Source organism: Amblyomma maculatum, chromosome 4 (genome assembly GCF_055883805.1).
Source record: "Amblyomma maculatum isolate TAMU_Amacu chromosome 4, ASM5588380v1, whole genome shotgun sequence".
In the NCBI taxonomy this organism is placed as follows: Eukaryota; Metazoa; Arthropoda; class Arachnida; order Ixodida; family Ixodidae; genus Amblyomma; species Amblyomma maculatum.
In genome coordinates this window covers 75,891,981-75,918,322 of record NC_139347.1, presented here as the reverse complement: position 1 = coordinate 75,918,322, position 26,342 = coordinate 75,891,981, and the positions used below count along the sequence as shown (strand labels likewise).

Here is a 26,342-nt window from a genome sequence, read left to right as displayed (position 1 = left end):
GGAGAGCCACGCCCCACCTCCCGCCAAACGCGGAGGAGGAAGGGGAATTTGTATTGCGGAGGCTAGACGACCTCGGGCAGGAGAGTGAAAAACCTTTGCGAGGGAACGGAAGGAGAGAGGCAGGATAGAATCGGGTGATTGCGGTGGCTGTAACTGCGTTATTAGTTACTCTTTTCAAAAACATTTTGCGGCCTTGCGTTCCAGGGGCGAAATCTCACAGTCACCGGGGAAGAAAATATTTTCGACCGGAGGGTGGACAGTGGGCCTTTAATGCTAAAGCAACACGAGGCATACATAGTTTAAATATGCTTAGCAAAGTATAGCAGGAGTATGCAGTGCTAGCGCATCTACCTCCCAATTGATTAACTATACAAATCGGCTGAAATTGTTAGTATGAAGTACTTTTAGCTGCCGTTGTCGGCGACCTTAAGGTGCCATTGAGTCAGCGCAAAGAGCGAATATCCGGGCACCGATTTCCTTACATCCGGGCGCAGAAACGTGAACATCCGGGCACAAAGTGCGATTTAACGAGATGAGTTTTCTACTCTTTCACGATTCCGCGCCCTCCCCAAAGGTACAACACACTCACGCGTAGAACACCGCCCGACGCCAGCGGTCAGTTCGAAACTCCTTCGAGGAACCAAGTCTGTCACTGCGGTGTGACGCCAGCTCAAGGTGATTCCCTCTTTAGCAGGTGATTTTATACATTCTCGGGGAGCACTCGAGCCCGCTGATTTTCCTACATTATTTCCAGGCCATTGCGCCACCGTTCAAAAGCCTAATTAAACCGAGCTAAGGAGCTTGATGAAAGAGAAGTAAGGGGTCAACAAATGTATGAACAATCAGCCGCAAAGACTTTCTTTTTTAAACTTCACACATCGACCTTAAAAGTCAAAACGTGGCTTCGTGCAAAAGGAACTTTTGTGCCATGGTCAGTAGACTGTCGCCTGTGTCAGCAGCCAGAAATATAGATCATCGCTTTGTGTATTGGCGTGATGCAGTGTTTTTTGTTGTTCTTTTTTTTTTGGGGGGGGGGCGACATTCTTCAACGGACTCTCAGAAAGGACATTGATATTACACCCTATGCTATAAGGTTTGTCTACAAAAGAAGCTTCTAAGGCGCCATGTGACCTTTTTGCGCTCATGGGACTTTTTAGCCTGTGGAAGAGCCGCATGACTGATCGCCACACAGAGCCACCACGTTCATCGAAGTTTCTGTTCAGAGAACAATGTGCTATGGTGCGGGGAGTATATGCTGCGCAGGATCTACCTCCTGCCTGGTTACATTTACTTGATGCATGCATATGTCTCCCGGAATTGTGTGATCAAAGTGAGAGCTCGATGCTCATGGTTTAACTGTGTATTGACAGATTGCGGAATGCAACCTGGTTACATTGCTCGCCCCGCCGGGGTGGCGCAGTGGTTACGGCGTTCGACTACTGTTCCCAAGGACGCGGGATCGAATCCCGGCCTCGGCGGCAGCTTTTCAACGGAGGCGAAAAGCAAGGCGCCCGTGTGCTGCGCGATATCAGTGCACGTTAAAGAACCCCAGGTGGTCGGAATTTCCGGAGTCCTCCACTTCGGCGTCTCTCATAGCCTGAGTTGCTTTGGAACGTTAAACTCCACAAACCACCACGAAGTACTTTCATGCTATAAAGAAGAAGAAAAAAAAACCTGCCTGCAAGGACTAGGGATAACCTGAATGCACGGCTCTTGGCAGGCTAATTCAGATATCACCCGCCCATATATGAAAGAAGAGGCCCTAGGCAGCATGGCTGTCGGCGTCGGATGGCGTGGAGAAGCTCAGACGGGGAAGTGCACACAGGAGTGCGAGGGGAAAAGCTGACCCATGGAGGAAGGAAACAACTTAGGAGAGGCCCTTGCCATTCCCCATGCATTAAAAAAAGTGTAGCGGAAGTGACGTCAAAATTTAGGGTTAGCCAAGTCGGACCATAGCAACGGCGACGCTGTTGCTATGAAAACTCGGGCCACTAGCAACAGCGTTGCTAAGGGCCCTAGGTACATGAGCGTCGCGGAGAAAGAGAATGCGGAGGGTAAAGGAGGAGGAGAGACATTGCCGCGTCCGGTCGCGGCGCGGCCGCGCCGGCTTCAAAAAAATGACGTCAGTGCCTCTCTTTCTTTCCTTCCTCCACGAGCTGCCCCCTGTGTAACCGGCGCTACAGCATTTTCCGGTTGCGGGTCGGCGTCGCGAGAAGTGACGTCACGACCTCTCAGTTTTGTTGCGAAAGCAATGCTACTTTTACTTTCAAGCCTTTGCGGTGCGACGGCGGTGCACATGAAATGACCTTTCGCAGGACCTCTGACGTCACACCTCAAAGCTGGGCGACCAACTCGTGCCGTCCGTGAGAGACAGCGGTGCGCATGAACGGCGGCCTAACTCCCGATCTCTCCGCCAGGAGCGCCACAGGTGTTGTGACGATACAGCTGTATAAAGCGGCGACCGACTCGCGCCGTCCGTGAGGTCGAAGGATGGGGCTGGTGCAGGTGGGTCACCGCTGCTTGCGGCGGGGGCTGGCCTGGCACCGAATTTTTATCTGTTGTAGGCCGTCATTGCACACGCCACCGCTGGTGGTGGACGACGGCTGTTGTTGCGGCGCGCGTCTTTCTTTCCCTCTTGCTTTTCTTTCTTCTCTGTATTTTCTTCTATCTGCACGAGGCAGCGGAGGTGGCTCGGCTACAGAGCCAGTAGGAGGCCCTTGCATTTTCTTTTCCTTCTTCCTACAGCCACAACAACAACAACGTCCGTGAGAGACGAGAGACGGCGGTGCGCATGACTGCGATGCCGCCTACTGCTAAGGATGCTTTCGCAACCTGCCGGGCTTAATCAAGCTAAGCCTCTGCCATTTTTTTTTTCCTTCCTCGATGCCCGCAGCTAATGCTTTCGCTCCACATTCGGTACTGCAGCGTTGAACCCTTCTCATTTTTCTCTTGCTTTTTTTCATCGTGAGAAGCTCATTTCTGATGTGGTCGCCACCTATGAACTTAATAGTGGCGCCCTCTAAGCTGAAGCCCAGCCAGGCATAGAGTGTATTAACTCTATGCAGCCAGGGTATAGGGTGCCTTCTAGCCACCATACCCTGGCGGGATGAAAAAATCAGTGTGTGTTTGATTCTGGAGCGGCGTTGTTGCTTGGCTCTCTCTCTCGGGGCCTCTGAAAAAAGCAGGAAGTTGGGTTTGCAAATAAATACCGAAAAAAGTTAGCCGAATTCTCAGAAAATAAAAACCGAAAATTCCAGCCCGACAACAACGCCAACTCCGACAACAGCGCTATACAGCGCCTCCAATCGCCGGTGCACCGGCGCCATGACCGGCGCTGCCGGCGCCAACGTTACTAGATTACTTCTCCATTTACGCATCCACATGCTATCCATGCGCCCATGCCATACCTATGCCATGCTTACATGTGTTTGCAGGCGTTTCGTCTATGATCGTGCGTGCAGCGTTCGTTCGATCGGTTGGTTTCGACTACGACTTATTGGTTTTTGACCATGTTGCTACGCGGCTGTAGACGCAACGCGTTTTGACGGCACTTCGAAGGTATGTCGGGTGCCGCGATTGCGAAAGAACTTTGTTTCAGTTGTGCTTTATGACATTTAATGTAAGTATTCTACTTGCGAACGTGCTGCGCTAAGACTTAAAATGGTTAAGGAGCAGTTCCGCGAGGCGGACACGTCTATGAAAATAGCTCACATCAGTTTTGGTGTTCTGAATGCGAACGACATCCAGCAGTTGAGCCATGTGCACTGTGTGAGCAAGAACCTCTATCAACGGGAGTCGCTGCACAAGGCTGTACCGTACGGTGTCCTAGACAACAAACTCGGCACGAGCCAGAAAGACAAGAAGTGCGAGACATGCGGCAAAGGCCTCACCGACTGCGTGGGTCACTTCGGCCAGGTGAGCCTGGAGATGCCCGTATTCCACGTCGGGTATTTCAAGGCAGTGTATAGTATCCTGCACTCGATATGCAAATCCTGCGCACGAGTCATGCTGCCCGAGCCGAGTCGCTCACGCTTCATGGACTTGGTACAGCGGCCGTCAATCTCCTACCTAAACAAGAAAGCGCTGCACAAGAAGATCGTCGAGGTATGCCGCAAGCAGGCCACCTGTGTGTACTGCGGCGCAGCCAACGGCCAGGTAAAGAAATGCAGCTTATTAAAGTTTGTACACGAGCGTCATAAGGGTACCAAGAAGAACGACGCCGCGATAAAAGAGCTCCTCGAAGACTACCAGGACGCTCGCGCTTACAACGCGGAGCTCGACTCAGTAATGAACAAGGTGACCAGTGACATACTCAGCCCCCTCGTGGTCCGCGACTTGCTTCGCAGGATCCCGGACGAAGATGTGCCTCTTCTGCTGATGGACGCGCGTTGCGGTCGCCCCGAGGACCTGGTTCTCACACATATCCCCGTGCCTCCGCTCTGCATTCGGCCGTCGGTAGTGTCCGAGCTGAAGTCGGGCACCAACGAGGATGATGTGACGGTGAAGTTGACCGAGATTATCTTCCTGAACGATGTCATCCAGAAGCATCGCTCTTCAGGTGCTAAGATGCAGATGATCATGGAGGACTGGGACTTCCTTCAACTGCAATGCGCCCTGTACGTGAACAGCGAGACGAGCGGAATCCCGCTCAACATGCAACCCAAGAAGCCCACCCGTGGCTTTGTTCAGAGGCTGAAAGGAAAGCACGGCCGCTTCAGGGGAAACCTCTCGGGCAAGAGGGTGGACTTCTCGGGCCGCACGGTGATCTCGCCAGACCCTAACCTGCGTATTGATGAGGTGGGTGCTGCCAGTGCCTCAAACTTGGGCCTTCTAGGCAAAATGGCAGAAAAGCCACTGTATCAGGCTTAGAATACAAGCTTGGGACCATTTGGAGACAAATCATAATCGGAGGCAACTTAATAACGAAGCTGCTCTAGCCCTTTAGAGGAGGTCCTCCAACCAACAGCATCAACCACTTATGAAGTTGCAGCTAACTGCCTTTTACCTGCTACATGATGTTATGACAGTAGGTTGATACCATCGTTTGGAGGGCCTCTTTTGAGGGGCATGTGTTGCTTTCATTCTGATTCGCATTTCATTTTAGCCCATGCACAGCTGGTTACAGTTATGGACATACAGGGACTTGAATATTTGGGGGCTGGGATTTAAAAACTTCCTACGCAAAATCTACTACCCCATTCCAGCTGAAATAATGTTCACAAAGTAGCAAAATATCGTCTACGTTATCTGATAAGTGATTCAACATCGGTACTTGCCTAGATTTTCCGAAATCGAGAAAAAACTGCTCTCGGCGGCGTGCAAAATTTTCGCAGAAGAGAGTCGAAAAGCTATTTTGACATGATGCGTCATCTGTCGGGCAGCGAGGCAAGCGCGCCAACGGCCGGGATGGAGCTTGTTTCACTGCTCGACAGATGACGCATCATGTCAAAATAGCTTTTCAACTCTCTTCTGCGAAAATTTTGCACACCGCCGAGAGCAGTTTTTTCTCGATTTCGGAAAATCTAGGCAAGTACCGATGTTGAATCACTTATCAGATAACGTAGACAATATTTTGCTACTTTGTGAACGTTATTTCAGCTGGAATGGGGTAGTAGATTTTGCATAGGAATTTTTTAAATCCCAGCTCCCAAATATTCAAGTCCCTGTAGATCTTCTAGTGGGTTCTGGCAAAAGTGCATGAATGTATCAAAGTTTAAAAGATCAAAAGAAAAAAAAACAGCGAAAAAGGATGCAGGATCAGCGTGAGAGAGACGCACACAGTCGCTTGAGCCTGACTTACAACTGTTTATTATCGGCTCAACCACATATTTAGTCACATTCTTTGCGCAAGCGCACATGCAGTCGCATGTATCACAATCCAGACATCATTACAAACCTGATAAAAAATGCCACTCTTTTTCCGTGATAATGGCAGATGAATCGCTGATACAAACATGTTCGTTCTTCTTTATTAAAAATGCTTCTAGCAGTTTCCACTTGTGTCTGGACTTTCTGCGGCTGATAATAGTAGTCCTGTGAAGTAACGCTGAGTAGTTCTGGCACTCTCTCACATGTGTGGCCAGCTTGCTCCCCATGCCAGAATGCAATGCTCTGCCGTGTTCTCTGAGGTGCTCATTCAGGCATTGCCCCATCTGCCCTATATAAATTTTTCCGCAGGAGGCAGGGATAGAATACTCTACCCCCAGAGTACACTTTGTGAACTTCGTTTGGTGCTTTGTTTTGCACGCAGGCTTTTGCTGAGAGCCGGAGAATCTACGGATTTTGAGCTTTCTATTTCATGTATAGTGATTTTATTGCAGGTTTGATGTTTTGAAGAACTTGTTGTGTTAGCTTGTGCTTAAAGGCACAGCCTGGCCTCCTCAGCTGCATGCCAACTTGGCTGCGAGCCGCGCCACTGCTACATTATGGAAGCTATAACGTCGCTATGCGTAGGTTCCAAGCAGTTGTCGCGAGTTCAGTCTTCCTTTTTTTTTTCTTGCTATGGGGTGCTTGCAAAGTACAGCGTCTCTGCACAGTGAATTAGGGGCACACTTTTTAGCAAATAAGATTCTCCTGCGAAGAAGCATCGCTAGTGGAGGGTAAATACATCACAGCAAAATGAACGACCTCCCTGCTGTATTAACATTCAGTAGGATAGTAGTTGTAGCCAAGAATGAACTGCATCTAAGAATGGGGTTAGTATCGGTGATGGTTAATAAAAAATAAAAAAAATGGGTGCAAACTTGAAACAACAAAGTTGCTATGCCTTGTTTCTTGCACAGAATGAAAATTGTAGCAGGCACCATTTAACGATGTGATGTTCGTGGTTATACATTGACGTATCCCCCATCCCCTTCCACCCGCTCCGTGCGCTGACTGCGACTAGAGATCAGCATATCTATATTATTTTGTGCCTAAATAAAAGATTGGAGCAATCATGGTCAATCGGCCTTTTGCGTTTTCTTGTGCTGCCACCTCGTGCACAACGCCGCAACCAAACTGGCGGGATGCTGCACCGCACGGACCGCTCCTCCGCACGCTGAGCCCCGCTGCGGAACACGTTTTCTTGGCGCACATAACTTTGGTTCTGTCGACGATGGCGTGTCTTGGGCAGCACCTGATACCTGGCGGGTATCTAGAGATAAGTGATGGCTGGGTGTCATGCCTGAGGAATGCAGCGAAACCCACCGACGAACAAATTCAGCGGTACCTCCAGTCGTCCGGCATGCGATGCGATCGCCAGTTGAGCAAGGGCCACCGCTTCAAAGATGAGGGCTACATACGAAACGTAATGTTTCGAAACATTCGTACCAATGGGATGTAAGGCTAGAAAAAAACAAAGACCAATGAAACCAGAACCAGGAGTTAGTTTCATGCTACTATTCCGGCCTTTTTTTCACTGAAATTTGAAGTAACCAGAACATCTGCATTAGTGAAATGTGCTTAGTTAATTTTTTTTTTTTCGGGCTTCAGCTGGGCCCACCTACATTGAGGGCTGGGCAAGTAGTTAAGGATTTATTTGGGCTCCTCCCAGGCTAATAATTACGGCCCATGCAGTGCTCTAATTAGCAATGTAAATGAAAGAAACTGTGCAGTCTGTAATAGTTGTGTACTTCTATCCCACTTTATATGTACTTCATCCCACTTTTGCAAAGTTCCTACGGGACTGCAGAAGGTACAAATAAATAAAAATGACAAGTTGAAGTGACTGAACCATGCCATGCTTCTGTACATTATGCTAATGTCTTAAACAATGACTTGATAACCCTTTGAGGACAACCCAGAGGGCTATGGAACGAAAAATGGTAGGGGTAACATTAAGAGATAGAAAGCGTGCAGAGTGGGTCAGAGAAATAACTCAAGTTAACGACATTCTAGTGGAAATTAAGAAGAAGAAATGGACGTGGGCAGGACATGTAGTGCGAAGAGAGGATAACCGATGGTCGCTGAGGGTAACAAACTGGATTCCAAGGGAAGGAAAGCGTAGCAGGGGGCGGCAGAAAGTTAGGTGGGCGGATGAGATTAAGAAGTTTGCAGGGGTCAAGTGGATGCAGCTAGCACAGAACCGGGTTAAATAGAGAAATATGGGAGAGGCCTTCGCCCTGCAGTGGGTATAATCAGGCTGATGATGATGATGATGATAACCCTGAGATGCACTGCTATGGCTACTTCTTGATGCAGAAGCAGCGACAACATATGTGAGAAAAGAAAATTTAGCAACTCTGCTGCACCCACATATCTGGCAGTTTCTAAAACAGCTCTCTGGCTTTTCTAAGTCAGCATGTGACACTAAATGTCCATCAAATAATGCAGCAACACCAGTGACCCATCAAGTTTCATTGCATTATGAGCAAATGGTAATTGAACTTAATGTGGATAGTCTATGCTACATGAAATTTCAATGAACACTCTCAAAGGCAACCAACTTGGTGGTGCTAGGGGACAGCCATCAAAATCTCTGGGGTCTGACTGAGAACGGTCTTGCAGCAACTCAAGTTCATAAAAAAAAAAAAAAAAAAAAAAAAAAAAACGAGAGACGAAGGAAACAGTGTTCGACACCTAGAAACAAGCTTCAAATAATTGCAGGTTGATGACAGAAAAGTTTCTTCCGTGTTTTTGTTTTAAGTGAAATGTTTACTACATTCCATAGCTTTTAGACTTGTGCACGTTTGTCCCCACAAGCATTGTTCTGGCAGGTGGTAGCTGGTCACTGACTCCTCTGGTTGCTTTTGTTTCGCTGTCCGGTTTGTCGCACATTGAAAATGGCTCATTGCATTCGCCCGCTTGGCCTCGTTGCTCGAAAAGTTGAATATCGTCGGGATGAAATCAGGGTGCCGCAGTGACATGGAAGGCTTTCCTGCTCATTAATAAAAGGTTTCATTACAGCTTGCACAAATATTTAACCTCAGTACCTAGTTCGTACCTGCTACAAAGTGGTTCCCGCACAGTCTTGATGCTCTCGACGGCTCCCAAGTGCGCCCTTGATAGCCCTGCCGACGAATAGCTTTTATCCAAGCTTCGCGTCGAAGACGGTCTTGTGAAGCGCTTGGGAAGCGAAAAAAGCCGAGGCTGCTTCTCTTTAAACATTGTGTATCGCAACCAAACGCTACACAAGTTGTCGGCATCGTCAGGAGCGTCGTACTATCCAACAACGACCACCAAAACAACCGCAGAAATGCAGGCGCCGCGGGCAGCCGCCAGTTTGTTTACCCCACCGCCGGAGCCGATCGCGGCGGCCACGAACCCACCAGTCCGCTTTGCGACTACGCCGCTAGGGGTTGGGCGCATGCGCAGTCGCGTCCCGCAAAAGGCCGATTAGCAGCATGCATGCCGTACAACAATCATTCATGGTAAGGCAGCTAGATCACACAGCGCGATATTTACAATAGCCAAGTTCTGGATTGAATATGAAGAATATCTACCTACTAATTTGTACATGTGCTAAAGCAAATATTGCACGAAAGTTTTCGGCTGTACTTCAGCCACCAAACTAAAACATCCAACTTTAAAACAAAAAGCACTTTCTGTGAAGCAAAACATTTTTTATTTGTAGTAAACTGCGCACAAATTAATTCTCTAATTGTGAAGCTTTTTCAGTCACAGCCCACTTAGTGACCCATTGAAAAATTGTTGAACGGTCACTAGATGAGTTGCAATAGCTGCAGAAGGAAGTCTGAAATCATGTTGGTTAGGCATTACTCGACTCTTCGCAATTCTGACAAAATATTGCGTATTCAGAGAGGTTCTAACTCTTGGTTTGCCATCTAGATGATCACAATATGCATATCAGGAGGTCAGTTACGTTTGCTCTTTGTTGACTTTGACTTGCCGTTCATCTTGCAATGGCCCCACTCACGCCCAGTTCTAAAAGGCGCCCTTCACAACACGTTCTCTTCAGGTTGCGCAGATGATAAAGGCGTATAAACAGAACTTTATATGTATGGTACGGCAGGCGAAGCCACATTATGAAGCGCAATGGGCAGCGCGCAAACGAGAAGCTCAACAATCCTTTGTACTCATCCAGTCTCCTGAATCGAGCTAAGTTCTGCCGCCACTGTGTTTTGAACGGCTGCAGTGGAATAGAGTACAGAGCAGTCTTATTATCGTAACCGCACTCACGCAGAAGCATGCCTTTGGTTTCGCAATAAATTAAACACTCTGCAGTGCCTCCAGCCATGGCAGTCTCAGCCGTCCTCCCAATATAGTGGCGTGTAAAGTACAGTTCTCCGGCTTTAAATGCCTTTTTTTGCCAATGATCAGCATACCCAGAAAGGCACTCGCTTAAAGAACACTGTAACCTGTATTGCAAGTCTACATCATTTTCAAAAGTGTTGTTTTCTGAAAGCCCACAATGTAACCTGACTGGCGGAAACACTGGAACCGGATGTCTATTCAGTTCTCACCACTTTCGGTTCCGGCATATCCACCAGTCGAGGGTGAAAACGGTGAAAATGACACTTCTGGAAATGATGCAAGCTCGGAGTATGGGCCCAAGTGTTCTAAATGAATTGAGAGCCCTTCACTGCGCCATTTCTCATAGTCTGTATGTCCACTGCACCTTTGCATTTTTTTATCATTCTAAGTAATTTAGTCATTTAGTACCATTGCTGCTTAAAAGGCAATTACTCTGGTTTTATTGCGAAAGCAATACTACAAGTTTCGAACCTTCAGCGTAGCGTGGCCGATAGCCACGTCTTACCCACGTGACGCTGTGACGCCACACCCCACGTGACACTAGGGTGAGAGCTGGGCTACCAACTCAAGCGGTCGGCAGGAGCTGCCAACTTGGGTCTCTCGTTTCACATAGGGCGGTTATGTCAGAACCAGCCTGCTAGGACCCTGGCATTCCTGTTACCTTTATAGTATAGGCCATACGGCTTGGTTAAAGTGGGGCTTTATATGTGGGCCGAGAAAGAAGAAAAAGAGAAGAACGCTCAGTCACCCGTATCTAATGCTTTCGCTCAATATTTGGTACAGCAGCGTTGAACCCTTGTAATTTTTTTTCCCTTGCTTTGAGTAAATGATCGCATCACATTCCTTGAAACCCCCATCTTTGCGATAGCACACCGTCTTTCAAAATACCAACAGAATTATTTCAAAAAAGCAAGAAGGAGCAAATAAACTGAAACTCGATTCATGACGAAACATGATGCAATGAAGGAATCGATGTCGTCACATAAATTATTGTGAAAACACTCGTATGCGCATAGAATGGTTGCAATAATAACTGGAAATGACGACATAAAATGCCTAAGATGGCTTAATGTAGGCCTCAAACTTTGTTGTTCACGAAGGGTGCAAGCAATAACATGGCACTATGGCGTTGCAAATGCCAATCTCCTGCTGACAATATTAAAAAATAAATGAAATAAATTGAGGCCTCGGAAGCAACATGTTTTAAAATCGATTTGCATAGGACAGAATTGTCACATAGCTCCCAAATATGGTAGAATGGATCAAGACAGAAAGGAAAACCTACATTGAAAGATTCATTAAAATATGTGAAATTTGAAAAAGCCCCACACCTGACTTTAAGCATCTTTTCTTTCCTTTTTTTTTTTTTTCTTTTTTCAGGTATTGTTTTGTTTGCATCCTGTATGCCTAAATTAAGCCTACTGCTTATATCCTTTATAACTATTATGGACTGACATAGAGCTGTGCACAAGCTCGGGCTGGCCCGAAAGCCTGTAACCGGCCCGGGCTGCTCGGAAGCCCTCTTTTTTGGGGCTCGGGCCAAGGTATATTTGTCTTGGGCAGGCCGGGCTGGACCTTCCAGTAAAATTTTGCGGAAGCACCCGAATATAGGCATAGTGTGATAAGCAAAATGCATACCATTTTCGCGCGTCTTACCCACGCGAGAGCTTCAGAGAACGTATCTTTGGTAGCCGTCTGTGACCGAGCAGAGGGGTCCAGGAGAGCCGCAAATGCCTGAATTCAATGCATAACTTGTTGTTTTTGCATAATAAATTAATTCTAAGTATGTGCTGTTTCTTTATATATTCAGCAAATTTGTCATTTCAAAAGTGAGAACTCAATATTTCAAGATCTTGGATGAAATTATCCTCCGGAAGTACTTTCCTTCTGTATCATTGCTTCAACTGCAAATATGGCATGACGGGCCGGGCCGGACTCGGATCTGTGGCGTTGGGCCCGGGCCGGGCTCGGGCTCAAAATTTCGGCCTGTGCACACCTCTGGACTGACATATGCTTGTTCCTTCCAAGGTGTATTTGCCAGCTAATAAAAATGTCTGGGAAAGCTTATTGAATTCATTAACTGTTTGCATGCCGCACATGGAATTTTCTCACATTTTTGCTCTTTTCAGGTTGGTGTCCCAGTCCATGTGGCCAAGATCCTCACCTACCCAGAAAGGGTCACCCAGTACAACCTTGACCTGATGCGGCAGCTTGTGCGCAACGGCTGTGACGTGCATCCTGGCGCAAACTTCTTGGAATCACGTGGCTCCGGATTCAAGCGCTACTTGCGCTACGGCAACCGAGAGCAGCTGGCTCAGCAGTTGAAACCGGGCGACGTCATTGAGAGGCACCTCAAGGACGGTGACGTTGTGCTGTTCAACAGGCAGCCTTCCCTGCACAAGCTCAGCATCATGGCTCACGTCGCAAAGGTGCAACTCTTGTTTCGTGCCCTAGTGCCTTTAGAAACTTCATCACGAAAGAAATGTGTTGCTGATTGACCCGCTTGTGTTGCTGGCTGACCAGTAAAGGCTTGCGAGGGACTTTATAAATCTTTTCGTCTTCATCATCATCATCTATTGTCATGTGTAAAACACCATTGTGGTGCCTTCTATAGGGCATTATGAGTTGTCAAAATCAGTGCTGTAGTAAACAAATTGACTGTTGTTCCCCTCGTATCTTTTAACAGTCGAGGTGTTGCACGGGCAATGGATATGAAAAGTTGCTTTGACTTTTCTTTCAGGTATTGCCCCATCGGACATTCCGGTTCAATGAGTGCGTTTGTACGCCGTATAACGCCGATTTTGATGGAGACGAGATGAACCTACACCTGCCCCAAACGGAGGAGGCACGTGCTGAAGCATTGGTGCTGATGGGGACACGGGCGAACCTGGTGACACCACGAAATGGAGAGCCCCTGATTGCTGCTATCCAGGACTTCATCACTGGTGGCTACCTTGTCACTCAGAAGGACGTCTTCCTGGACAGGTCCAAGGCTTGTCAACTGGCATCTTGTATGCTCGCTGGTATGGCCATCTCCCTTGTCACGCAGTTACATGTTATGGTTCTTTCAATTTTCGCGTTCTTACGTGAGCATGTCTTCACGGCAAGTTAGTACACCATAAATAACCTGCTCAGTTTGCAGATAATGCAAGTCCACAGGCTAGATAGATGACTTGTAGTCATACAGAGTCATGTTGTGAGCATATACGTTTCATTCTAAGCTTACTTTTTGGTTTTTATTTTAAATGGTGATTTCTGCTAAGAGTGCCGATGCTGTCAGAATAGCTTAGATGCTGTGGCACGTGCGTAATTAGGATATTATGATATGCCTAGGATACAAGGTAAGTCCCGTGGCTTTTTTTTTTTTTTCTTCATACTTGTAGGGACAGCACAGCTTCAAGAAATACTTATTGTCTCTAGATAAATAGATTACACAAAGGCCTTGATTCAGTGTGTGTGCCATTTGTACAGTGTGCAGCTCCTAAGTATTCAACTTCTGTTGACAGCGGTAACCTGTGCTCACTTCTAATAGAGTAAATTTCATTTATTTTTATTGGCTTTCTACTCTAGAATGTTCGCATTTAGAAGTGCATTGAATTAGAAGCAGAGGATTGGTCAGCTACCACTGCAGAGAGATAAAAATTGAGTGCATGTACAAAACACCTGGTCAGCACTGGCTTGTCCAGTTTGACTAAAATCTGTCCTGCACTGCTTTACTGAAAAATTTTGTGATTCAAGACCTCAATGATCACTAAAAATAAAATCATGGAGCTTAAGTGCAGTGGGAAAGGTACCAGGGAAGCTGACAGTGCTTGAATATGTTATCAGGTTAGTGTCATGTTTGACCATGCAATGAGTGCACTTTTTCAATGAAGAACAATATTAGAGGGGCATTTATTATGTAGCATAAAGCTATTTAGTGACTAATGCATAGGGGGCCCTGATTACACAAGTGTTTTAATATTACCGCCAGACCTGAAAATATTGAACTCAAAGGTGATTGCAGAAGAGTTTGATAATATCAATAATTCTATATACAGTGTCGTGCTGAAGTGCTGGTAGCATACTGCTCGTGAGATGTTGCCAGGTCTAGCCTACTTCACATGCAACTTGCTGTGGGTGGTGCTTAGGAAATATTGACTGCCTGTATAAGATGTTCAATCCTTTTACTACAGCAACAGTGGCATAGTCATTCGACCATATGCTTTACATGGAGGGTTTCTTCCCGACTGTCGCTGGGCATGCACCAGTTTTCAAAGGGCTCAAGGTTTCCCCTGGCTTGGTGCTTGGCTTGGCCTCTTAGTGGCGAAATGCTTGTAAAATGGGTCTCTGATCTCACCTTGAATAGGTCAAAATACCTTGTTCCTTCTCGTTATAACTATCGATGTCAAATCATCATCATAATCGTCGTACAAATGCATTAAAAAAAGGGAAACTCGATGTAAAACTAAGGTACTGCCAGTGTCTGCAATGCCTTCGCCAGCAAAGCGCGCTAAGTGAGGGCTACTGCAGGGCTTTAGATATACATCTCACAAGTTGTCCTAAGCGGAGGAGGAGCTACCATTGTGAAACGACAGCTTTGATACCTGCGGGGTTGGCTCGCAGTGGCACGAAAGCAACACACCTGTGAAAGCCATCGCCTCGCACTTCCAGCTTCCACTGCTCTGCAAATGACTTGTGAGGCAGAGTTTACGTTAGCTTCACTGCATGATTGATGTGTGGCCTAGAAAATTAGTACTATAAAAGATTGACAGCCACGTTTAAGCACATCCAAGTTTCACCTTGTCAAGCGGTTTCACGGCACTCGCGTTGCCAGGCAACCGGCTTCCATATATGGAAAGTTATCAAAGTTATGGGAAGTTGCACTTTCAGGGGCACAGTTGCTCAGTATACAGCACGCTTTCTTATACTTCTTCACGGGATTTTCAAGGAGGTAATCTAAGTGTTTGATGTAAGCCAATATTCGAAATATCCAGGATCAACTGTATGTGGCCGTTCTAGTTTGGCACAGAAAAGGCTGCATTGACACAAAAACAGCTGCATGATACTTGTGACACATACCTCAACCCGCAGTACAGCTGAAGCAATCTGAAAGTTGTTGCAAGAAGTGTCGCTGGTTAAATTGTACATTGGCCAGCACTTATGCACTTTATTGCAGGCAATGAATCTAGTTAAGAGTGTGGTCAGTAGCTCTATAATTGCAGCCCATGCTAACAGAAGCATGCATTCTGTTTTTTTTTTTTTTTTTTTCTAAGTCGTTGTCAACATTTATGTGCCTCATTACTTGCAGGTAAACATGTCAGAGCTCTTTTGCACCAATGTGACAACTGATGTGCCAGAAATGCCAAGTTCCATGTCCTGTTTCTCATTTCCTTCGAATTCAGCCTTTATTTCTCCCAGTTGTGCTTTCTCCTTTTAACCCTGGGTGCCCTTGAGATGGGCAATCTATGACCTTTACATTGCAGGGTCAGGGCTGCACATGCTCTATGAACAGCTTGGCAATTGCTCTAGAGCACTGCAGTGATCCAGAAGGAGTATGTCCAACTTTGCTTAACTCCTACTGCGGGAAAATCTTGTTACATACTAAACGATGCTTCAGTCAGTTATGAAGCTTGGCAACAAAACTATGAAAAGCTTAGAAAAATTGCAAGAAACTTGAAAAATAGATATAGACAAGTGCAGCGTGCTTCATTTGATTGTAGTGTTAACTTGCAACAGCCCTTTTAAGTTTTTTAGCATGCTGATCCCAGGCACCCATTCCTGGATTGCATATTATCATTGGTGTAACCGGCCACACGCCACCTGCCACAGCTAGAGGGGGGCAGAGTAGAGAGGTAGAATTCCCTTTCCTGCATTTAAGGAAGAGGGTGAGAGGCAAGAGGTTGCTGTGCAGCATGAGTACAGTTATGTGCAACCAGAATGGGGCTGCCACAGGAAGAACCCAGAAGGCATGGAAACAGGAGTCTATGATGAGCATTGAAGAATGCACAACTTGAGGGTGATGCTACATATGAAGGAGTGAAGTGACTGCCTTAAATAAGCTTATGGCAAGAGCATGGGAATGCTTCTCACAGAACTGCGAGGCCGAAGGGAGGAGAAAGGGGTATGGCTGGAGAGTGAGGAGGGAAATGGCAGAAGGAGGAAAGGTAGAAAGTTGAGGAGGAGGGTATGACGGAGGAAGGGGAAGTGGTCGCACACAGTTTGCTCTGGCTGACGTGCAGTATTGACGCTGGAGAGTTAAGGCTCCCTTTTAGCGGAAAACCTAGCATTGCTGTCAGTGTAGGTGGCGTTGTGAGTTAAAAATCGCGAGCATCCCTCTGCCTTATAGCAGTTGGCAGGTCACATGGATTGCAGGAACGGAGGTAGTATAGATTGCTGCGTCGGCAGCTGCCATTTGGATCCTGAATGAGGCATGCAATCCCTAGGTCACGCAGATGCATTTAAATGACTTAGTTGAAGCAGGGCTTGATATTGCTGCAGGGTGGTCATTAGCATAATAAGGTACAACTGCATGTTATGTATGTGTGAGATCAGTATATATGGGGTAATAGAGGCACAAATTAAGAGAGTAGTGATTAAACGAGTTAGAAAGTGACAAAGTGCACGTATGCAAACGTGCATTGGAAAGGGTCGCCATACATTAGAGCCATTAATGCAGCAGCCTCATACGCTTAAAGGAGTATAAACACGTACATTTTCTGTTCCGGCATTTTTGCTTTAATCGATCCACAGTGGTCCAAAACAGAGGGACTGCGACCCAAAAAGCCCAAGCACAAACCAATTAATTTGCTATCAGTGCATTTATGAGGGCCAGTTTCGGTTTCGATCTCTCCAGACACGAGCGCGCGATGACGTCAAAGATACGAGAACGCCACACGAGCGCCCCCTACTGGCAAGGTTGGTGATCACGTAAACACAAAATCTGATGACGCATTCGGGTCGCGTTTTTCGTCTGCTTACTGTCGCACGTGCACGAAAATGTCGTCGAGCAGCGCTTCAGCGTAGCATAATTAGTACTGCAACGTTGCTTCGCCCAACAGCGTGGATGTTGCTAACATTGCCGGGCACTTCAATCCTGACGCGCTCGCATGCGACTCAAGCGACGAAGCTGGAATCAGCAGCAGCCACGAAAGCTTGGTGGGTTGACGCGCAGGAAATGTCAACTGGTAGGAATGTTGAACAAAGGAACCGTAAAGATGCTGCTTTATCAGTCCGGTTGACCAACGCTGTGAGCCAAGCTGTTCTAAAAAATGTTTTAGTAATGACGCGATCAGCCACCGTAACCCGTAAGCTCTCCCGATGGCTCCCGTGCTCACGCCTGTTCACGCGCTGATTGGTCCCGACGCGGCAGGCATGCATGCCGCCATCCAAGCATGTGGCGCCATCTGGCACAGTCAAGGCAATTTGGATGCGTAAAGCCGTGGCCGCCGCGATCGGCTCACAAGTCATAGCTGCCTCAAGCCGCTATCGGTACTCTAGCTATCGCTAATCGCTGTTCATTCGCTTACATAACTATTTGTACAAAGGACTATCAGTCACGATTAAAGCGAGCAGAAGCGGAGTTCTTTCTCAGGGCACGGCCGGAAGTGGCGGCGGCGCTGTTCGAGTCCGGCCATGTGTCGTCACTGCTCTTTGCTTTGCCGACTCCACGTCAGAGTTGTTTGATGACGTCATGTTGTTTACCTATGTACACGTTTTCGTCACAGAGATGTCGATGCCAATGGGTTTTGAAAAACGGAGTACTTGCCTGGCTTGTTTTTAAAATCAAATTAAAATATCTTCGCGGAAACGTGCAAGGTTGGGATTGCTTGGGGAGCATCTCTGTATAACCAGGAAAGCAATCGTATTCCTTCCGACGCTTTAAAAAATGGTATCTATACTCCTTTAAAGGCAGAGCTTAAAGGTCCACAGAAACGGTCACCAAGAAGCCGCTGATAAATGTGTTCAGTGTGTAGAACGAATCCTTTTGAGCATTAACCCAGAGTATAACGCCTTGAAACAAAGCCAGCGATTTATTTAAAAATTTTTAAAAACAACGTTTTTTGATATTCGCAGGCAGAGAGGTTGTCACTTGGCGGTGTCGCATGGAACTACCGTATACACGCGTGTAATGGCCGCACCCCAAACTTTAGAAAGAAAATTGGGACAAAAAAACTTTTAAAAATTTCCCGAGTGAAAGCCGCACCATGAATTTTAGGAAGTTGGGCAGTGCCGTCTACTGTGCGGTGCAAGAAATACGGAACGTTTTGTGGTTACTGCCGCCAGGTGGGGCCCAAAAATCAAGTGAAAGCCAAAATGAAGCGTAAGGTTAGAAGTAGAATTGCCAATAAGAATTAAGAAGAAAATATTTGAGGAAAAAAAAAGCCGAGCATGGAGGGCAGCGGCCACCTCCGTTACAAAGGGGGCGCTCCTAGCCGCAGCGATGCCCGCCCGTTACAAAGGGTGAGGCCAGCAAATTCAATCCAATCCAAGTCTGTTCGCTCCTCCGTTTTACAGCCATTTCCTCGATCGCCCAAAGCATATCACATGCAATCTTGCAATCGGAACGCATCGCTGCCCTGATTTGTTCTGCGCTTGTGAGCTGAAGATTTTCTTTTTCCTCGATGGGAAAATACGTTAGTTATACTGCTCACTTTAAGCTGAAAGTGATTCACTACGCGAAAGAAGAAGAAAAAAGAGCGGCTGGACGAAAGTTCGGCGTTGACGAAAAATGTGTACGGCGATGGGGCTCCCAAGAAGATGCCCTCAGGAAAGCAAATGTTCAGAGGCGCGCTTTCTGAGGGAAGCAGAGCATGTTTCCGGAAGTTGAAGACTCACTTCTCAAGTATGTGACGGAGACACGGCGCAACGGCTTTGCTGATTTGACTGAGATGTTGCACATGAAAGCGCTAGACATTGCACACAGCAAGGGGATTGCGGCTACCGTCCCGATGAGTTCGGAGGAGGAGGAGGACGACGACGAGGAGTGATGTTTTGGACACGGGACGAGCCTGAAATCCCGACGAGTTTAGCGGAGGAGGACGAGGAGTTTTTTGACAATAATAAAGGCAGGTACCACCGCAAATAATTTTTTTCGCTCTCTTTTTTCTCATGTAATCGCCGCACCCCCTGATTTTCACCCCAATCTCGGAAAAAAAAGTGCGGCCATTACACGCGTGTATACGGTATTTCCTTAAACAGTGACGTCACGGGTGAGTTGACTGGCAAGGCTTGCTAGCAGCTGCTATTCGCTGCAGCCACTGCAGCCATGACGTCACGGACACACTTCCGGTAGCTGCCAAAGTCGTCTGCTCATGCACTGCGCATGCTCGTCGGGCGCCTCTTCAGATGGTCAAGCACCGCATGATGGCAGCACCTCCTCGACCGCCGTAAACACAGCCGCTGTGGCCCCTCCTCCCGCATACTGTACGCGAACGACACGGCGGATCGTTAGCGCCAATGTCCTAAATAAAGCGTGCTAAAATTTGTTGGCGTCTGGAATACTGAGCTGAATATCAAGTATGAAGCCCTCGTGAGGATCGCTGACCAGCAGCAAATTGCTGGTAAAAGCGATAGCCGTGATACTAGCAAGTTTCTGCTCAAGCCAGCTGCCGCTGGTGCATTTTGGCTCATCCGATCTGCTCGTACTGGCTCTGCGATTAATGCATTGCCAAAGTTATTCCTATGATTGTTTTATTATGGCGGGATAGGATTCACAATAAGGCAGTAGACAATTTACAACAGCGTTGATCAGTTCTGAAGCGCCGACCGCCGCGGTTTCGAAACGAAACAATTTAGGCCCAGCGACGACTAGGGACGGTCACGCACGCCGCCGTCATTCACCACGCTCGCGCGCCCCACCCCCGCGGTAAAGTGTAACGTACCTCAGCCTGCTTGCGACATCCCGTGATACAAGCGTTGCAAACTTGTGTACTTTCATTACAGCTAAGGCCGCGCATTTTTTGACGTTCTGCTCAGCAACAAGCCGTTCAGACGATAATGCAGGCAGGACAAGGCTTCAGTACGCAGTCGCTGCGCTGTCAGCCATAATCGAAGGCGTCGGGCGGCTCAGTAGACACCGCATATTCTATACATTGATCTTTAAACGTGATACAGTGGGCAAATGAATAACTTAGTGGAGCAGACCCGCTCGTATGTTTCACGCATTCGAATGCCGACGAGTAGCCTCCATCAACAGACGCCACCATAACCTCGGCTAACAACGCAAACCGAGGTCGCCAAACTCTGTTTGCGATAACCGCGGTTAGTGGTGTAACCATGGTTTGGTCTGCCGTGTAACATGGGCTAGCCACGGTTTCGCGTAACCGCGGTTACGCTGCGCGAACTGGCAAACTCCTCAGGCGTGTGCGAGCGAGGATGGGTTGACCCGAGTACGCCAGCGAGCGAGCGCGCAGCAACCGGAAGTTCGTCAAAGTGACGTATGTCTGGGCGGAGCTTTGAACTTGCTTGTATTCTTTATTTTTTTATGACTCCCTTCGGCGTACGAGTTGAGAGGGAAAATTGGAAGGGTCATTTTTAATCGCCGATATCGCTGGTGTTGCAGAAACTAGATCGAAAAGTTTTGCGGGAGTATGATGGGTGGTTCAATATTTATCAGTGTTATGGTGTTGTTTACCCTTCTTGGTGACCGTTTCTGTGGACCTTTAAGTGTCACCCAATTCTTCCGCTGTGAAATGTGTTTGCTCAGTAGGGAAATATACACCCACATCACTTACATGCTGCTGGAGGCAAAGTAGACGAGCAGGTGTCATGTTGGCACCACCTTTATAACATTGAAGAAATGGGAAAGGTTTGAGCGTGAGTTGAAGTGTGATTATGCAGGAAATTATAGAGCAGTAAACTGGACACAATATGTGCATGAAATTCTTTACTTCAGCTTATTGTCGACCACTTTTAGCACAAAGGCATTTCTTGGCTCTTGAGTGACGTGGACAGAACCTGTCATCAGAGTTTGTCCACATGAACTGACACATAAAAAAAAAAAAATGTTACCGCCAGGAATCGAACCACCATTTGAACAGGTCAGCTTCCATGACCACTATACTATCACCACAGCTGATCGCGCCCCTTGAAAAACTGCAACACACTTTCGGGCTTTGCAGTAAACATCGCCTTTATGAAGTCGCCGCTCCTTCATTTCACCGAGGTAAATACATACATCATCTGGCCGAGTGCAGCCAATGTCTGCTAGCATAGTGTCAGGCGAATTCACCAGGCGGCATGACAGAACTTGCAATGCTTTCTCGTTACTGCACCTAAGGTGCACACCTGGAATTTTTTTTATTCACTTGTACCAAATGCATAGAGAAAGTGAATGTGAAGTGAATCCTTACTGATTTTGTAGTGTACATTATGTTGTTACACATGCATTCTTTATTTGCAGGCAAGGACACCAACATGTCAGTTGAGCTTCCACCCCCAGCCATTCGCAAGCCAGTGTGCTTGTGGACAGGGAAGCAGATCTTCAGCTTGATCATGCGACCAGGCCGTTCGTCACCCGTGAAGGCCTGCCTTCGAGCCAAGGGCAAATCGTACACCTCAGGAGAAGAAATGTGCGTCAACGATGCGTATGTGCTCATCCGCAACAGTGAACTTCTCAGTGGCACCATGGATAAAGGCACCATGGGGTCCGGATCAAAGAACAATATTTTTTACATTCTCCTCCGTGATTACGGGGATCAGTACGCTGCTGATGCCATGTGGAGGCTGGTGCGTCTTACCGCCTATTACATCCAGAATCGGGGATTCTCGATTGGCATCGGTGATGTGACTCCGGGCGCGGGACTGATCAAGGCAAAGCAGGATCTGGTGAGTGCTGGCTACGCCCGCTGCGAGGAGTTCATCCAGCAGCTTAAGTGCGGCAAGCTGCAGGCCCAGCCTGGCTGCAACGAAGAAGAGACGCTCGAGTCGGTCTGCCTCAAGGAGCTTTCCGTGGTGAGAGACCATGCAGGGAAAGCCTGCCTACGGGAGCTGCACAAGACCAACAGTCCGCTCATTATGGCAGTGTGTGGTTCCAAGGGCTCCTTCATCAACATTAGCCAGATGATTGCCTGCGTCGGGCAGCAGGCTATCAGTGGCCACCGTGTTCCCAATGGCTTTGAAGACAGGTCGCTGCCCCACTTTGAAAAGCACGACCGCTCGCCTCAAGCACGAGGCTTTGTGGAGGACAGCTTCTACTCCGGCCTGACTCCAACAGAGTTCTTCTTCCATACGATGGGAGGCAGAGAGGGACTGGTGGACACGGCAGTGAAGACAGCTGAGACGGGCTACATGCAGCGTCGTCTAGTCAAGTCCCTGGAAGACCTCTGCTGTCACTACGACAGGTCAGTGCGCAACTCCTGTGGGGAGGTTGTCCAGTTCTGCTATGGAGCAGATGGCCTGGACCCTGCTTCTATGGAAGGCAGGGAAGACACACCAGTAGACTTCGACCGAGTCATGGAAGTGACACGAGCTTGGAACCCTTGTAGGGAAGAGCCACCACTGGACATGGATGAGGTCTTGCAGCTTTCCAAGGAGATCCTGGAAGGCCAAGCTATGAGCATGTGTGGAGAAAGCTTTCGAGATGACTTGAGAAACTTCATAACCTGTTATTCACAAGGCATTGGTGCGACCCACGCCCGGTACAGAGTGAAGGAGACGAGTATTTCTGTTCTAAAGCAGCTCAATCGCCTGACATGTTCCCAGCTTCGGAGCTTCTTTGATGTTTGTCGGGAGAAATACCTTCGTTCGATGATGGAACCTGCTACGGCTGTCGGCGCAGTGTGTGCACAAAGCATCGGAGAGCCAGCCACACAGATGACACTGAAGACATTCCACTTTGCTGGTGTTGCTTCCATGAACATTACTCAAGGTGTTCCTCGGATAAAAGAAATTATTAACGCCAGCAAGGTGAGCATTATGTATTTTGTTTGTTTTGTAAACATTCCATAAATTACAGTAAGGATAGCCTAAATTAAAATGTGCTGGAAGTGCAACGTCATTGGTAAGAAAGGTCAAGCCATTCTGTGCCGTAATTTCTGTAAGTTGCAAAAAAGAGAAAAACCAGACTGCATGCTTTTGCATATCAAAATAGAATTCAGCCCTGATTATTTGACATACTGCAGTATGCATTCAACTAAGTAACATTGAAATTAGTTATAATTGCATAGTTTGAACACCTTGAATGCATTCTGAACACAAGTAACTCAATTTAATATGTGTGCAAAGTCTCACATTGACAGCAACTACCGTATTGTAATGTTGGAATGCTTCGTGTAATGTTGCAAGTCGATGCCCTCTGTCTCTTCACCTACATTGTCAGCTGTAATGAATTGCTGGCGTAGTTATAGACAGTGTGCATTTCTGGCACAAAATACCTCCTTGGCAGCAAGCCTTCCCAGTTCCTGGTTGCTCTTGATAAGCGCATCAAAATAGCTTGCACATTATCGTACAATGAAATTCTTGATCATGCTATAGATTCACTATGGCGGCATTGCCGGAATCTATGACAGCGGTAGTGTTGGTGAAATGCAGTGAATGCCACACCAACACAGCACACTTAGACAGTCTGTTCTCTTTTGTCCGCTATATTTTTACATTGGAATGGAAACTTTCTTGCCTAAAAATTCGAGACACTTGAGACCACCTGTGCGGTATGAAGGTGAAAGCTCTCTCGCACAGTGACGCCAGATTCTCATGCTTCCTCCTGCAGTGCATGCCACCAAGTGATCTGTTGCATGATGCTTTTTGTACTCTATTTCACTAACAGCACCTTCTCCACATCTCGTCCTCCTCTGATGAGATGGAGTTGAGTCTCCACTCAACTCCTCTGGAAATACAGTAAAACCTTGTTATAAGAGACAATCCAAGGGCCTGAAAAAGATGTCTCTTGTAAGCAAGGTCTCTTGTAACCAAAAATTCTAAAAGCACTGTGTTGATCAGTTTATTGCACATGAGCATATAAATGCATTCACATGCATTAACAGGGAATTGTTCAGGAAGGCTTTAAGAAGTTATTCATACTAGTACATATTTTTGTGAGTAGAGAGTGTATTCCTTCCAACATTTTGGTAGTAAAGCACTTCACTTTGCAAGTATTCCTGTTGCTCTGATACCTTTGAAACACTCTTGCATGCTCGTCACCCCCATAAGTTGACACTTTTCCTCTGAAATGTCCTCGTAGTCATCCTCTATGGCACACGTGCCATTTACTTACGCGAGAATTGCACTGTCTTTGGAAGCACACAAGATCCGCATCTGCAGATACGAATTCCTCAATAGATTGTGGTACCTCAGCAGTTTTTTGGATGCTCGCCCAAGCTTCATCTTCAAGGAAGCTTTCCACAGTATCTATATATGGGCCGTATTACATCATGTCTGGAATGGCCTGAAAAATGAAGCTGTGAAAAACCGCTTCATACAAGCAGGCTTTAAATGTGATGACATTTATTTATTTATTTAAATAAATAAATAAATAAATAAATGTCATCACATTTAAAGCCTGCTTGTATGAAGCGGTTTTTCACAGCTTCATTTCTCAGGCCATTCCAGACACCTGAAATCACCTGAACAGCAATCTTCACATCAATTAGTAGTCCCTGCCGGGGTGGCGCAGTGGTTACAGCACTCGACTACTGTTCCCAAGGACGAGGGATCGAATCCCGGCCTCGGCGGCCGCTTTTCGATGGAGGCGAAAAGCAAGCCACCTGTGTGCTGTGCGATGTCAGTGCACGTTAAAGAACCCCAGGTGGTCAAAATTTCTAGAGTCCTCCACTACGGCGTCTCTCGTAGCCCAAGTCGCTTTGGGACGTTAAATCCTACAAAACCAAATCAATTAGTACTATTGTACAGTCTTGCTGCCCGTTGAGCAACAGGCGTTCTACCAACCTTGTTTTGTACAGCAACTTGACAGAGTGCATAATGCCTTTGTCTGTTTGTTGAAGATAGGGTGTGGAGTTTGGAGGGAATAAATAACTTTGGCGGCTTGGAGCACGAAAACTTTGGTGCTGCAAGAAGCATTGTCCACAAAGAGAAAGGCATCGGGATTTTGAGCTTTCATCTTGTGATCAAATTTTAACAGCGAGGAGTTAAATATGCTAGATGTCATTCGTGCATTCTGATTTGCTTCTAAGGTGACAGTAATGCGATTCCAGTGGCTAAAACAATGGGGTCGTTTTGACTTTCCAATCATGGAGTAGCACTCCTCCTCAGTTCCGGATATGTACAACAAAAAGGATGCTGAGATGGAATAGAATTTAGCTAAGAGAATCTGAAGTGCATCATTTATGAGTTGGTATGCTTCAGCTGCATTTCATGAGCACACCTGGGTTTTGTCTCTTCTAAATAGTGAAGAATTTACTCCAGGGACCTGAAAAAGTTGTCCTTAGTAACCGAGTGTCCCTTGTAACCATGTCTCTTGTATTCAATGTTGTTAACATGGCAGATATAGGAAAACAACCAAACCATTTTCAAGTGCCTCTTATCACCGAGTGTCTCTTGCAACAGTGTCTCTTGTAACGAGATTTAACTGTACCCACTGCTAGTTCACGTGGTGTAGTTAGGTGTTTAGGGCATACAATTGGAGGAAATATGTCGGTTGAATTCCCTACACTAAGAAAAATAGCAGATGCATGCCAATTGGCTGCAAAATGGAATGACGCCACCCGGAATGCTGCAAGAATGTTTGCATCACAATTTTGATGTGGAAGAAAAATCTGGCAGACATGGAGGTCCATTAGTGATACCTTATAAGCAAACGGTATGCGAGGGGTGACGAGGGGGTAACGGCATTACCACAGGAGTATCTGCTGTGCAGGCCGTTGTCCCATTGCCACTTCGGTGGCTCGACAACGGCTGGCGTCACTTGGCAACTGCGATGTGAGCAAACCTCAAGAGATATGGAGCAAGGCACAGTGGGATATCTGGTTTTCGATAGCTCTCGTTACAACATACTGCAATAGAACCCTGCTATAGTAAACTTGGATATAGTGAAGTGAAATTGGAATTCTAGTTCACCTTCCATAAATGACTGTACAGTCATGGACAATATTTTGCGAGACGCCGGAGCCCCGTTTCAAAGCTGCCTCTGGGCCACTAGGCGGCGTGGTGCGCGCGTCGAGGTTGCACGGGCCGATGACTAGGCGCATGCCCGTCCTATATGCGTCCGCTGG

General features: G+C 47.1%; 1 protein-coding gene across 1 annotated transcript in view; it reads left to right on the top strand.

Annotated features, from left to right (window-relative positions):
* The first annotated feature begins 3,328 nt into the window (after positions 1-3,328).
* Positions 3,329-26,342, top strand: part of Polr3A (RNA polymerase III subunit A) — a 36,676-nt gene continuing 13,662 nt past the window's right edge. Inside the window, exons 1-4 of the mRNA XM_084601995.1 lie at positions 3,329-4,797; positions 12,324-12,623; positions 12,935-13,217; positions 21,578-23,082. Of these exons, the coding sequence (XP_084458121.1) occupies positions 3,661-4,797; positions 12,324-12,623; positions 12,935-13,217; positions 21,578-23,082 (3,225 nt within the window). The 5' untranslated portion in view covers positions 3,329-3,660. The remainder of the gene's footprint in view (positions 4,798-12,323; positions 12,624-12,934; positions 13,218-21,577; positions 23,083-26,342) is intronic.